Raw genomic sequence first — 16,646 nt, 5'->3', positions numbered from 1 at the left:
TATTAGAAAGTAGAAATGATGTATTTGGATTTTATATTTTAATTGGTTTCTGTTAAACAATAATTATTATAACAGTGCAATATGTGTATTAATAGTGCAATGTGTAGTAGTAGTGGTAATAGTAATAGTAGTAGTAGTGGTGGTGGTGGTGGCGGTAGTGGTAGTCCTTCCAATGCTAAGTAGCATACTAAGACAGCAATTATCTTCCATCGATTTCTATCATAGGCGAGGACTCAGCTTCCTCCCAGACATATAGAGTATCTTCTAATATTGATGAAAAGTTTTACACAAAGTATTCCTAGGGACCCCCCAGGAATACTTGGCATCAGGGAAAGCCATTTCATCATTTCATCGCTGTCTTGCGGAGCCTATTGTTCTCCAAACAAAAAATTTGGCTGGAAAGTCAGATTCTTCTATGAGCGACAAAGTTATGAAGTTTGCACATTTCACTCTTTCGAAGAACCTGTTCATTGATGTTGTGATCTAAATATTAATGAACTTTACTTCGTTTAAACTGATGCCAATTTTCTGTCTCTTCTGACCTAATGCGTGATGTAGCATTGTCTCACTTTTTTCTAACAAGGTAATATCGTCAGCAAAAACTAAATTTTCCAGACAGTCCTAATCAGACCACTCTCAGACCCAATGCGCGTACCGGACTCTTCTTCCTGCTGCATGACTTAATCAAGGGCAATGAGGGAAATAAAAAGGAACAGGACACTACCCTGCCTGACACCTCTTATAATTTCAAAGAAGTCTGTTTTTCACCACTTTCTGTCTTGACGCAACAACTTGAATGCAGGTAGAGCCTTTGAAAATGGTGAAAATGTTTTTCGGTACACTATATAGTTGCAGGATCTGTTAGAGGGACTCGTAGTGAACACTGTCAAAAGCCTTTGTGAAATCAAGGAAATTGATGGAAAATGGATCCGATATTCAATGCATTGTTTGATGATATTTCCAATGTAGAAGATTTGCCGCTGTACGATCTTCTGCAGCAGAGCCCAACTTGCTCCTCTTCGAATCGTTGATCGACGGAAATCCGCAGGCGTCGAAAGAAGACCACACAATATGCCTTTCCAGGCACAGAAAGCAGGCTGATATATTTCCAGTTACTACACTCGAAGATATCTATATCTTTTCTCTTAGGAATTCTGACTATAACGATCCTCTGAAACTTTCCCACAATACCAGCCTCTGTTAAACAATAACGCTAGCTTTTCCAACATGGACTGCCCTTTCATGCTGCAAAACCTCAGCCATAATTTTGTCAGAATCGGTTGCACTTCTATTCTATTCTTTAGACTCTTAATCGCAAGTACAGTACTACTTTCTCAAGGGTAATATCATCAGTGTCCACCTGAAGCTCATCCTGTGTATCTTCAATATCGAAATAACGTATGATGGTCGGTTTCGCATGATTAAATGATTTCTGAAAATCTTCTATCCACCTTTTGTTCTGCTCATCTTGGGCCATCAGAAGCATCCCGTTTTTGTGTTTTATTAGAATGCCGGGTTATTTTTCATCGCAGTCAGTTCATTGACTATGCGGTACAGTCTTTGAGTCATTCCAGTCAGAAACCAACTGCGCTTCAGCGCCCTTTCGTTTTAGTCATTCCCTCTTGTCTTTCTGACAGCTTTTCTTTACACGTCTATCTAACTCGGAATCTTTGGCTTTCTTCCTTCATCTCACTGATTGTTTTAGGCTGGTCTTTTTAAAGCTTTGCATCTTTTCTCTCATTAATCAACATCCACGAGCGATCTTAGATCCACTGATCATTTTCGTCCTCTACATCTTTCAATAATGTTTTGGGTGCACTCCATGGTAATGTCTCTAAGTTTTCCGCAGAGATCTACGTAGTATATCTGTTACCTCTCAAAGAAGAGGAAAAATATTGTGCTTTTTCAAAGTAAATGCTTCGGCAATGATTACATCATTTAATAATTGGATCATAATTTTTATTTTGCTGAATGTCCTTTTAGCATGAACTGCTTTTAATTACAATGTTTGAGCTTAATTTGGTCATGGTCATATCTAATATCTGCACTTCTGTAAGTCCAGCACATCGTGCAATGATGACCTCCAACATTTACTAATACAAGTAAAGTCTGTTTCATTAAAACTGCTCTGTCTGGTGACAGCCAGGTTTTCTTATGGATTAGCCAATGCACGAAGTAAATGTTTTTAACACATAACCTGTAATGTTCACAAACGATGTTTGCCTTTCTCTGTTGTCACTCATATATACAGAGATGCACTAGCACCAATTACAGTCTCAAGTCTTCGACGATCACCGCCCAATTGAACATTCAAATCTCTGATCAGTACCCTAATATCATGATTCGGGAGGATACTGTCTTGGAGCTGCTCATAAAATTCATCTTCTATGATGTTCTTAGCATCATTGGTTGGCGCATAACCTACACCACAGTCGCTTTGGCATGTTTATAGATAAACCGAACGGTTATAATACGATTACTGAAGGGCCTCTACCAAATTAGTGCTTTTGTCATTCGTTTACTCAGAATAAGACCTACTGCACGTTTGTGCCACTCTACATAGTTCATGTGCAGAATGGCCTTGCCATCACTACTGATTCAGCCGTTTGTCGTTCATCTATCTGCATTGACGCCAAGTATATCAAACCGGTTTTCTATCAAATGTCTGTAGTAGCTAAGCGAGTCTTCCACTTTGATATAGAGTACGCCCACTTCCCGTTTCAATTTTCGTAATATTTCTGGCAGAAAAGATCGTTTCGAATTCCGTTTGCCAGTTTCATCTGACGCTGTCATATTACTTCGAGCAAAACTTCCGCTTATTCAATAGAAATTTTTATTTATTTTTGCTGTTTCCTTAACACTTATAATTTTTACAGGGACGGGTTGCTAACCCAAGAAATACTCTTTGCCTCTAGGCTAAAACAGTTAGGACTTTTAGCTAATTAAGCCAAAAATTTTAACCGTTTATTTAAACGTTCTAATGCAATGTAATGATTTAGTAATGTATACTAAATAATAATCATTAGTAATTATAAAATGAAAAGTAAAATTTTGTTTCAGCATTAATTCTTTTTCTGCATTAACAACAATTCTGTTTTTGTGTAATTTTAGTGTAAATAATAAAATTTTGTTACAATATAATAAAAACGATGTTTAAAACTACGAAACACCTACTGCAGGCATTGTCAACGTCTAATGAATTTATTCACCCTCGATTAATCTTTCAATATTAGCTAGTTAAGTCCGAATATCTTGACGAAAAATTTTGACGCCAAAAAAAGTCAACTATTAACTGTGCCTTTAAAGTTAATGCTTCATTACAAAAGTCTTCAGCACAGTTTAGAATGTTGATAATGAATGAAAATGAATGTATCTTTAATGTCTATGTTCAATTTAGTCTTTACAGGGTGACACCACAATGAGATCTCGTACCACCTCAAAATCTTGCTAGGGCAGCCTCTAGTCGTCCCGTAAAAAAATTTTCGTTCCAATTCAGCCCGGAAGAAAAAACTGTTGGCCACCCTTGACCTACTGTATATTACCTACCATATTACAAAAAAAACGAAATGATTTGGAATTGTCACAATGCAGGGAATCTATAAAATTTTGTTACACAACTATGCAACTCTCTTACAACACGAAGCATTTATAGTGATTAAAAGTGAAAAGTTTTCTTTATGTCTTTATACCTGTAAACGATATTATCCTGTTTTATTTTTAAACAACAGTTCGGTAATACGTTGAAGATGATTTTAATGCATTTTCTTAAAAAATACTATTAGTACAATAAAATATTTTAGTGCATTAAAAAACCAGAGTTAGGAAAGCAAGAGATTTTTAACAGAAGATTAACCATAGGAATAAAGCAGGGCTGTGGAGTCGCGTAAAAATCTACCGACTCCTACTCCGACTCCGATCAGAAGCGGACTTCTTACCGAAAGAGACCCGGAAATGATGTCATCACGTGACCTCAAAATAAAATATTCAATAAATAGAATTCTAATAAAGATAAAACGTAGAAACTTTTTATTCCAAATCTAGAAGACTCCTCTAAGTAATATATAAATATGTATTCGATAACTTTTGCTTTTCCGGCTGTTATATGTAACAGAGGATAAGTCTAGCACTCTGTCAAAAAATGACCCTTTCCAAATTTTTACATTTTTGGACTCAGGACACTTTGAAATTTCGAGATATGCAAAAGATTCGAGGTTTTTTTCTATGTGTGAGGCATGATTTTGTTTACTCTGTTTAAAGCCTAATAATTTCTGTAGTCAGAGTGGTTGGAATCAGAGTCAATTATTAAGCGTCAATGTGGTTGAACTACATCGTGTCCCCATATACGTTCTATCATCTTAACGGGTTTTACTGTACTATTATAAAATGACAAAAAAGCTTACTTTAAAGGTAGATACGAATTTTATTATTTTTATTTTTTTATTTTTGAACACTAATAACGAGTAAAATATTCATTAAGAGATATGACACATGACCACATTCATGTCTTCACTTTGTCAACTTTTAATTAAAAACCAAAATTTAATAATATCAATGCCCCTTTATATGCAAGGTACAGTGCAACATTTTGGGTTGGCAGTTAGTCTTGGAAGTGAGAGGTCATGCTTTTGTGCACTTCTCTTTTTTGGGGGCTTTTTAGTGGTTTACCGCTGTTTGGTGAGTGTTTTTTATATATGGTTTTGTTGATTAAGTTATTCTGAGCATTTCGTTGGTTATTTGATTAATTTCTGTTAATTATTTGCGAAGCTACCAGAGTTTAAAGCTATTAACTTTAAACAAAGGCAGCTAAGCCTAGTTAGGCTTAAGGATCTAGTTAATAGACACGTGTTTTGTAGCTTTTTAGTTTTAAGCGGGTTATCAATAGTAATATATCGTTGGACCCAGCTTGTTACGTAGATTAACGTACCGTTTGAAATTTTGAAATCTGTTCAGTAGTTTTATTTGTGTTTCACTGTCAGTAAAAACTATTTCTTTGTCTAGTTATCACTTTGTAAAATTTTTCACCTTGATCTTCCATTTGTCTTATATTATTGGATAGGGAATTTAGTTAAGGGGTAGTTTATTATTGAGTTTAAGCAAATCTTTTGGGCTGTCTTTGTACGAGTTTCTGCTTAAAATGTCTTCAGATGAAACAAAGGATATCCTGGAAGTAAAAGACGACGAAGGTGATAAAGTAAAAGAATACAGAGATGCATTAATCAAAGCAGAAACATAAATAAAGTTTTAAAAAAGAGTGCTCTAACACACATCGATTGTGTGTCCAAGCTGTTTGAAGACTTATTGCTGCTCTACCATGAGGAAAGGGATAGAACCATTAAGCTTGAAGAAGAGTTAAAAGCACTTAAAGGCATGACTATACAACCTGAACCTAAGAAAAAATTATATGCAGAGATTTTGAACAAACCTATACATAAGATGACATAAATAGACATAATGGTGTTTCCAAAGGAATCAGAAATAAAACCAACCGAGATGGATGAAGAACTAAAGAAGACAATTGATATTAAAGAAATAAAAGTTGGTGTCAAGGATATGAGACAAATAAGAAATGGAGTAATACTGAAATGCAGCTCCAAGGAGGGAGCAGAGAGATTAAAATCTGAAATAAATAACTCTAACAAATTCGAGGCAAAGGCCCCCAGAAAACAAAATCCAAGGATTACAATAAACAAAATACCTTTGAGCTGGAAAAACACAGATGTCAAAAAGAACTTGATGATTAATAACACAGAGCTGCAAGAAGACAACTTCAGACCACTCTTTCCCATCAACAAAGATGAGCACACTGAATTGTGTGCTTGGGTGATGGAATTAATGCCATCTTGTCGCAGGAAGTTAAAGGACAATGGAGACATAATTTCAATAGGCTGGAACAGCTCAAAGATAAGAGACTTTTATAACTTCAAGCGCTGTAACAAGTGTTTTCAATATGGACATCTTGGAAAGGAATGTAACGCCAGGGTTCACTGCCCTGACTGCTCACAAGTGGGCCATACCTCACGTGAATGTGAGTGTGAGTTACACGAGTTAAAATGCATCAATTGCGAGAAATATAGCAAATCATGCTGAAGATAGCAAGATAAAGTAAATACCAATCATGGAGCCAGAAATCGCAAGTGTCCTGTCTTTAAATACCAGTGTGAGGTAGCTAAAGCAAGAGTATGCGAATATTAAAGAAAAACTCAATTAACTTCATACAAATCAACTTAGATAGAGGATCTAGAGCTACGGACCACCTGGTAAATATATCACAGAAAACAGTACAGATATTGCGATAATTCAAGAACCATACCATACAGATCAGATCAAGGGCTTTCTCCAGTGATTCAAAGTACACACAAAGAATCAATACACAGCCACTGTTGTTTACAACCCTGAACTTCGGGCTACTTTAGTAGAAGAGCTCAGCAATGAGATAATGACCACAGTTTATTTGGAAATTAATAATTTAAAATTCTTAATAAACTCCACTTACTTCCAACCAAGTGGCAATATTAACAAGCAGATTCCAAACATAAAATACCTTATAACAAAAGCAAAGTACCCACTACTAATAAGAATAGACTCAAACTGTAGATCTACAGCCTGGTGGAACAGGGTGGAAAACGGCCATGGCATAATACTTCTCGAATTCATACTGAACAACATCACACTACAAAACACTAAAGGCCCACTCACTTTCTATAACCACCAGGGCTCTAGTCATATCGACCTCACACTAACCACTGGGAACATAGGCAGCATATTACAGATTGGTCAACACTACTAACAGAAACACTATCAGGACACAGATATATTACATTTAGTATTCTCATAAGAAAACAACATCAAAGGAACACAGCAATAACTAAAAAATATAATACACACAAGGCAAATTGGGATAGCTTTAACTTGGATTACAATAATGAAGCACAAAGCATTAGACGTAATTTACAACTAGGCCTACCTATTAACGAAATAGTCGAGGAATACACAAAGAAAATCATACATTGCTGTGATAAAAATCTCCCTACATACATTAAACGTAAACAGTCAGTTCCCTGGTGGACTAGCGAACTAACCCTACAGAGGAGACTATTAAATAATGCGAGACAAAAATACCAACGCTGCAAACAACAATCCCAATGAGAGGCACTAAGACAAGCATATACCCAGCTAAGGAGCAAGTACCAGAAATTGATTAAACAATCCAAAGCACATTCTTGGAAAGAATTCTGTACTGATGTAGGAAATCAGAACCCATGGGGCAAAGTATATAAATTTCTAAAACACCAAAGCAATTTCAACCAACAAACTGTATTATTAAAGGACAAATATGGAAATAAATGTATGACTAGCGAGGATGAAGCAAAAACAATACTCGACTACTTCTATCCCAAGGATGAGCAAAACAGACAATAGCAACTATAGCTCAATTTGTCTCTGCATTAATCAACCATATCTTGGGGATAATGACCCCCTGTTTCAGATACACGAGGTCCAAAATGTAATAAAAACACTTAAAAACAAAAAGGCACCTGGGCACGATGGGATTCTTCCAGAAATAGTAAGGCAGATATTCCAAATAACTTCTGATATCTTGCACAATATCTACAATAGCTGTCTACAACAAGCTATTTTCCGAAATACCTGGAAGATGGCAATATGCAAATTAATTCCAAAACCTGGCACCCAAATCCTCAGTGAACCCAAAAACTACAGGCCAATCAGTCTCTTACTAGTTATGGAGAAAATTTTGGAAAAATTACTAATAAACAGAATTAATTATCACCTTCACAAAAATAACATACTTAATAGAAAACAATTTGGTTTTACTCCAGAAAGCAGTACTGTAGATGCCCTATCTGCAATTACCAAAATAATTAAAAATAGTCAAGATAAAAAAGATTACTGTTTAGTAATATCCCTTGATATCTCTGCGGCGTTTGATCCTGCCTGGATTCCCAAAATACTTCACACATTACGTAGATATAACTGCCCAAAAATTTATATGATCTGACAGTCAATTACTTTAAAAACAGATGCACAAACTAAAACACAACAACAACACTTATATCAAGAATGTTTCCCTAGGCTGCCCGCAAGGCTCTGCTTGTGGGCCAGGCTTTTGGAACATCCTAATGAATACAATATTCGATATCAAACTACCAGCACATTGCGAACTGTTTTGCTTTGCTGATGACTCTCTCGTAACAGTCGTTGCTGATAACATTAAAGCGCTAGAAAACAAAGCAAAATCAATCCTTCGTAAAATTGAAAACTGGGGCGAAGAGTGCAAAATTACATTTAATACAGATAAAACTAAGTTAATGCTAATACACAAAGCGGGTAAACACAAAAAGCCTATGTTAAGACTACAAGGTAAATATTTAAAATATCATGAAAATATTAAATACTTGGGTTGCACTCTCGACTCAAAACTCACTTGGAAAAATCATATAGATACAATATTACAAAAAGCTGAGCGGATGCTGCTAATGCTACACAGAGTCGCTACCTTACGTTGGGGTTTAAATTCAAACACAATAGACACTATCTATGAAGGTGTCCTCCTCCCATAACTAACATACGCATGCCAGGTGTGGGGTTATGCGCTAAATCGCAAATATCTTCGTGAAAAATTATTAAAATTTCAAAGGAAAATCTGCATTAAAATGATTAAAGGATACAGAACAATTTCAAGAGAGTCAACGTTGGTAATAGCCAATAAAAATTCCTATAGACATTCTTATAAAAAGTAAAATGGAATTAAACAACACAATAAAAACGAACAGACCAGTCATAAATACAAAACATTATGAAATAGACTTCACATCCGATTTCCGTGCCCTCCATCACCCGTCATACACACACGCACAAGCAGTAGTCAAATACAATTCTAACAAATGCTCCATCATTTACACTGATAGCTCCAAATCAAAAAATGCTGGTTTCTGTAACATCAAGGATAATAAAGTACTCCAATGTTCAACATTTGAGCTAGAAAATCACTGCACAATAACACATGCAGAAATATTAGCCATCAATCATGCACTAAGGTACATTCTAAAATATAAATATAATGACACACTCATATTACAGACTCTGATGTATCAATTAAAATCATGAGCACACCTAAAGTTAGCAGTAAACTATACTATAATACTTACCTACTCTTCAAAGCAAGTTACACTAAACAGAACACACAAATCTCTTGGATAAAAAGCAATTCAGGTTGTGGTGGCAATGAGCTTGCCGATTTACTTGCCACACTTGCTTATCTAAATGACACAATTAAATACAGTGACATACCTGTGGCATTCGTTCGTTTACATCTCCAGCTTTGGTCGATCAGGACATGGCAAACTCGTTGGCATGAAGATAATAAAGCACAGATTACACACAAGTTTTTCCCGAATTTAGAAAGTAGACACAACTGTAAAATTATAACCCACGATTTTCGGCTAACACAAATACTTACAGAACATGGCAAATTCAATAATTATCTAACTAGATTCAAAATTATAAATCAACCGAACTGTAACTGTGGAGATGTACCCGACACTGTAGAACACATAATATATGATTGTGCTCTTCTCGACCCTTGGCGGAAGCAACTCATCACGCACTTCACAAACAAATTGATTACCTGGCCCGTGGCACTAAGCGAACTCACACAGAACGAAGACGATCTAAAGATCTTCAAACGTTGCATCATAGAAAGCTTCAATAAATATGGACCAAACTAGATAAATACCCTTCTCCTGTCCTAATGCACTTTGTATAATTTAATGCACTCTGTTCTCTAGATCTGCACCTACCCACTACCGGCTACTGCTGTCGTCTATTTATAATTTATTACAATTTATATTTATTTAAGTTACTTATATATACATATATAAATTTTTAATTNTAAAAATAAATAATAATAATAGTAAAATTACCAAAACAGTAAAATAAATAAATAAATAAAATAATAATAATAATTTAGTAATTATTCTTGCATATAAGTTCAGCTTCAGCCCTATTTTTTATTTTGTTTAGTATAATAGGCTTTTTGTACACGGAATGCTCAGAGGCTTAATGATACTTCTACTTCTCTATTCCTTCTCGGTATATTAATATTACATGCTATTGTCCCACTGACTACCAAATGGGCAGCCTCCCTATGCACTGTTGAGCCATTCTTGAAACCAAATATACATACACTCTTGTAACTCTCTTATGCTCTTTGAGCGGGAAGAGAGTGTCTCATTAACTGCCAACTTTTACAAAAAAAAGTGCAACATTTCGTTTCTTAAACTTTATCTATTTTGAAATACTGTTTAATTAATATCTCAGAATAGAAAATAAAGAAGTTAAGCAAATTAGACACCAACACATACACTCACGCGAATTTTTTTTTGAATTTTTATTGACTTTTTGAGGGGTTCGAGAAGGTTATCAAATGTGTAGATTTGCAAAAATAAATAAATAAATAAATATAAATAAAAAAAACTTGGTCAGTCAAATTTGACACAATTCCAATACTTTTCCGTTTTATATACATAAGTTGGGAAGTAAAAAGGAGTCAGAGTCAGCGGATTTTTTGAAGATACCGACTCCGACTCTGACTCCGGATAAAATACCAAAACTCTACGACTCCGACCTCACAGTCCTGGAATAAAGGAAATAGGAGTACAGATAGAAATAAAGGAAATGAGGTATATTATTAAAAACTTGGCAAACATTCTGCTTTAGAATGCAAAGATATTGAACTTTGCAATGTGGGCTGTCTTGGAACTTTGTTCTTTTATGTTAAAATTTATATTTTGTCTTTTGGCTAAGTTTCTTTTTTAAGTCAATTATCACAATTAGAATAAAATCAAACTTAACTTTTTCATATCCATCTTATGCATGCTGGAATACTTACAGGATAAATTACAAGTTCGCGCTTCGATTGACGCAAATGCGAGTCAAAATGAAGAATCTAAAGTATTTCTGATGAAAGGACTACATTCAATCTACCTTTATCTTCTCAATTGGGCCACCTCCATTGTACGTTCGCATAAAGAACGTGAGAGAAATGCTCACTTTGTTCTTCTGAGTAAAAATTATTAATAGCAAAACGAAAATTAAATATAGAATTGCAAGCTTAATTACTTACTGAAAAAAGTATAGCCAAATAATTTCGGCAATTCTTCGCTATATATTTTCGATTTCTATCCTAATTATGCATAATTAACGAAAAACTTATATATCGATTAATTAATAACTGGCCATGTACAGTATTTTGAAATTACTGTAATAGCAAATTTTCTGTTCATTTCATTATGAGCGGACACTTCGTTAAAGTGGAAAAGTGAGCAGTTTTGAGTAGATTTTGCTTTTAATACACTCCTTGCCATAAGATTTCGATTACCAAGTTGTTGTCATATCGATACGAAATATGGTATGCGGATAACTCCGAAAAACATATGAAAAGTATTACACGTATAGCATGATGAGTCATTGTGTAATGCTAGCAGAGATCGTTAAAGTGCTTTTTTTTATCGTATAGAAGAAGTGCAAATGCATCCTGTCTGTACTTCTCCTGTTGAAAAAACTCTGTATCACTAGAGCAGCTTTTACGTCACACTCGAAGACTATTTGAACAACTAACCCAGTTTGAAAAGGAAAAATCATTGTGGCAAAAATAAGCCAAATGGTCAACTTATCGATTAGTCAGTTATCCAAACCGTTCAAAAAACACTGTGAAAAATTGTTAGGGCCAGTAAATAAGAGAAAGCAGGTACACACAGCACCCACGCTCAAGGCACCTTCGCAGACCACTAGTCTGAGAAGACTCCAGTCCGAAGACAAACACACTTGCGGCCGATCCGTTTGTTGTTCACCATCCGGACACGGCTGGCATCATTATTACAGGACCCTACGTCTCTCAGTACCATTTCGAGGCTCCAAGATAAAAAAAATTTGGTATTACGGCTGCTATGACATGAATTGAAATTGACAGCATTCTACTGGTCTTCTACTGCAATAAATTTAGATTCAATTTCAGCAATGACAATGGCCGTGTTTATGTCTGCAGGCCATGTGTTGAATTCCTTAATTAACTTAATTAATTCTGCGTACATTTTGTGCAGCACATTGCCCCACAACTGGTACGATAGTCTGTGGTGTCACGACAGCCAGCCACTTCTAGTAGCGATTCAAAAGACCACCACAGCTCTGCAGTAGATTTGTGACATCCTGCAGCCACATTGTTGTCTCTTAGGACAGGGCTCCCAAGAGCCATTTTCCAACGGTAAAATTTTCGAACACACACACGGCAATAGTGTCAGTGAACTGCCTTTGCCATATTCCACACTTCTCTGGCAGGCACGATCCTGTGATTTCTCACCGATTGAACATCTCTGGAATCTAATAAAATGCAATATTAAAGTGTGCAGGAATTTGACGAAATGAGAGAATCATTTGCAAGAAATATGGCCGAGATATCGCTAAACACCACACAGCATTCGTATGCCTATATGCCTACCTGCATCACAGGGTGTATTCACGCTAGAGGTGGCCTAACAGTGTACTTACTATAATATTTATTCGTTTGTACGTTTTCCTACAATAAGTGTTTTTTTTTTTTTTTGCTTTCATTTTGTAATCAATTACTTATGTCTCTATTGCATTCACAACAGACAATATCATTCCATTTTGACAACTCTTTGCTGCGCTAACTTCTATGGAAACGAGTGTATGTTGATGACGTTTTGTAATACTTGTAGTTAGCTAGGTTGAGGCCAAAGTTTTAAACGCAAAAACGTGTAACTTGGACGTTCAGCGCCACTTTCCTGTAAGCCTAGAAGTTTGGCAATGGTGTTTGTATAGTCAATGGAATCATTTTCGACATTCCAAACACCATCGTCAAACTTCTAGGCTTTCAGTAAAGCGTTGCTGAATGTCCGACGTACACATTTTCGCATTTAAAGCTTCAGCCTCAACCTCGCTATTAATTTATATTTTCTACCGTTTCAATAAATATCTTTATAAGTGATTTTTAGCCTTAATAGAGTATGAAATGCAAATTTTATTCAAACTAAACGTGACTTGTAAAAAAATTCATTTAAATGTCTAGCATTTATTTATTTATTTATTGTAGGATATTAGATTATTTCCTAAAGGAGATCTGACAATTGTAGGAGAACGAGGTGTGATGATGAGCGGTGGGCAAAAGGCGAGAATTAATTTAGCAAGGTAAGATCGATTTTTCTTAATTATTGTATTTTCAGGAGTACAAACATGAAAATACAATTTTAATAGGAATAAGCCAGATGCACTGTAATAAATAAATTCTAAGAAAATCAGATTAATGCTTCTAAGTACAGTAGCGCGTCGATTTTCCGAAAGTCAATCATCCGAAACGTCAATCATCTGAAAGAATTCCAGTCGGCAAATTTAAATTTTCGCCAGTGCTGTGGCGCTTCAATCTTTGGCTATGTCTTGGGCTACTCAAATATTTTACGTTTTTCATATTAAATTAACATTTGAAGTATAATTTTTTATTTTTATATTTTTCAATATATTTATTTTGTTTGTACAAAATAAAAAATTTTTAACGATACAATAGTGTTCGTTAGGCTTAGCATCGACGAAAATTCAACGTGAAGCGATACGCAACGGAGAAAAATTCCAATATCGGATACGTTAAACTATATTTTCGTACATAAATTGGTTATTCGAAATATCAGTTATACGAACAATCCCAGTCTCCAATTGATTCGGAAAATCGACGCTCTACTGTATATTGATATTTAAATTAATTATTATATCATGATGAATTAATTATTTTAACCTACATTAATTTAATGGGCTGAGACAAATATTTTGGACCTGTTTAGTTTTTCCAACAATAGTAGAATATCCAGTGATTTCATAAAAATTAATCATCATTTTCATTTAACAATGATGAAATTTTTTTGTACGTTTGATTGCAAAATATCAATGATCTAAATATATAAAATTGCTTGTCCTGACTGACTGACTGAATGACTCACTCACTCACTGATTCATCATCGTCAGAGCAAACCGCTTAACCTAAAGAGGTGAAATTTGGTACACAGTTAGGGTACGTCATGGAAACGCACGCTAAGAAGAAATTTTTCGAAATTCCCCCGCTGGGGGAGAGGGGGAGGAGTAATGCTTACCCGGAAGAGCAGCTTCTACTGTACTATTCTAGATGCGATTTTTTGTTTTTATCTGCATTGTGGTAGGGTATGCCATGAGAATGCACACTAAAAAAAGTTTTTTCGAAATCTCCTTGCGAGGGGAAAGGGAGAGAATTAAGACTTAACCGGAAAAACGTCTTCTACTGTACTATTTTAGATGCGATTTTTTGTTTTCAACTACGTTTACTCTTCATCGAGTACTTAGGTGTATTAAATTGATAACATTTCAGACATTGTTATGAATATTTTTATCTATTTCGATTTTAAAAATTTTCGAACCGTTTTCAATTCGAATTTGTTATTGCATATTGGTTCCATTATAGAACGATTATAGAATGATTGTAAACGTTCCAGAAAATTGATCAAATTGAAAACAGTTCGTTTGATTCTCGGCAATTCTCATTATTCTCAGCGGTAGGTGTTAAAGCCTATAACAATTTCTATGGTTGTTGAAATACTGAATATAAATGGGGTTTGCTTGCAAAATCTATGCGGGCGAAGACGCGGGTAACAGCTAGTTATCGCATAAGTTTAAATAAAAATAAATTATAAATTTTTCGTCTATAAACATGCATTCTCTATTATCAGGACTTATTATACTGGCTTAATAAGCAATACATAGTTTCACAGATAACAATTTTTATTTAATATTTAATATACCTGTATATTAAATATTAAATAAAAATTGTTTTTATTTAATATTGGTTTAGAGCAGTGGTGCCCAATTTCTGGGCCGCGGACCAGTACCGGTCCGTGGATCAAATGGTACCGGGCCGCCTAAGAAACATTAAATTATTTCAATTTTATTTACTATGGTGTATTTCCTCGGGTTTGTCTTACTTTTAATGGATGACAGAACAACGGAATAAACTGGACATAAGAAAAACACTTTGGGTGTCATTGTCTCCTATTACCCCCAGATGGAACCGTCTTGTTGCAAGGAACAAGCTCAGGGTTCTCATTGATTTAGTGTTCTAGTGTGTTAAAATGTTAAATCCAATTATATTTTAAATTGATTTAATTTAATTGTATTTAAACATGCCTTTAAAATAAAATACAGTTACACCAAAAAAATGAATATAAACAATCAACATCAATCCCTCAGTGGGCCGCGGCAAAATTATCAAACGTTGACCTGTCCGCGGCGATAAAAAGGTTGGGGATCGCTCTGTTTAGAGGATTATAATGAACGAACAAAACGCAAATTTATTAATAGAAAAATTACTAAACACACTAGTAGGAGAGTTTAAAAAAACTTGAAAAAACAAGCTAGCCAACGAATGGAAAGAGATGGAGAGCAGTCTTTATGAGTGTAATCTGTGGAAAGGGACATCACATAAGCTACGAGAACTGGCTCAATTGAGTCCGAGCCTTTGGAGTGCGTAGATTGTACCTAAAGGGAAAGTGTGTTTATGCTTCCGTCGAGATTCAAGATGCAGAAAATTATTGAACAGCGTTTTGACAATAAATTTTGCGTTAAATTGAACAAATCCGCTACTTAGATTTTTTAGGTCTGCCGCGTTTTAAGAAAGATCGCCGATACCTGGATGCTCCATCACGACGATGAACCCAGTCACACCTTACTAATTGTGAGAGGGACACTGGCCAAACACAACATTTCAACGCTTCTTCAATTACCCTGCAGTCCAGATTTAGAGCCCTCGACTTCTTTTTATATCCTCGGATCAAAAGGTGCCTCAAGGGATATCGTTTCGAAACGATTGACGCAGTCCAAGCTGCTTTGACAAGATGCCTGAACAGCCTTCCGGTTGCCTAATTTCAGGGGTAATTTGATGATTAGATAAAGTACTGGCAGCGGTGTATGCAGGAGGATCGTCGCTTAAAGATTGTTAACTCACAGTACATGTATCTTTAATAATAAATTTTATTTTATGACTCCAGTCCCGTTACTTATGGATAAACCCTGGTCCTTAAATAAAGCCGGAACAAATGAACAGAGATACCAAGGTTTTTTTGCCTTTGGAAAAACACACAAGCTTGGTAAAGAAATAAGACCAGTAAAGGAAACAAGTAGAAGACCAATACATATAATTTAAAAGCAATTCCACAAATATATTACTACCAATCTTGGGATCAGTATATTGGTTGCACAGAACCAAGGTATAGTAGTGAAAGAGTTACAAGACCTTTTGTTAATAGATGAAGAAACGGGCAGTAATGGATTTTGGAAAATTGTATTCAATATAAGTATAATCTTGTTTTGCAGCATTAATTGAATTCATGCTTCAACAATCTCCAGAATTAGTTAATTATTTCAATGACATGACGCAATTAGCAAAATTAGTATGTTTTGAATCATGTTTTACCTTTGATAACAAAATATATAGATGTAAGGAAAAAAGTTTCTATGGTGGCAACGTATTACGATTGTTATGTGAAATGGTGTTTCGAAAACTGAAAAAAAATATTCTGAATAACTTGTAAGCAGAT

At 35.1% G+C, this 16,646-nt stretch overlaps 1 protein-coding gene across 1 annotated transcript in view; it reads left to right on the top strand.

The window, feature by feature from the left end:
- The window catches only part of LOC111640210 (multidrug resistance-associated protein 4-like), a 132,881-nt gene that overhangs the window by 42,463 nt on the left and 73,772 nt on the right, over window positions 1–16,646 (top strand). The window contains exon 8 of the mRNA XM_023386210.1: window positions 13,130–13,224. Within this exon, the coding sequence (XP_023241978.1) occupies window positions 13,130–13,224 (95 nt within the window). The remainder of the gene's footprint in view (window positions 1–13,129; window positions 13,225–16,646) is intronic.

This window comes from Centruroides sculpturatus, unplaced genomic scaffold (genome assembly GCF_000671375.1).
Source record: "Centruroides sculpturatus isolate CEXI.00-Female unplaced genomic scaffold, Cexi_2.0 scaffold1146, whole genome shotgun sequence".
Lineage (NCBI taxonomy): Eukaryota > Metazoa > Arthropoda > Arachnida > Scorpiones > Buthidae > Centruroides > Centruroides sculpturatus.
Note: the sequence above shows the minus strand (reverse complement) of the source record. Positions and strands in the feature narration are given on the sequence as shown.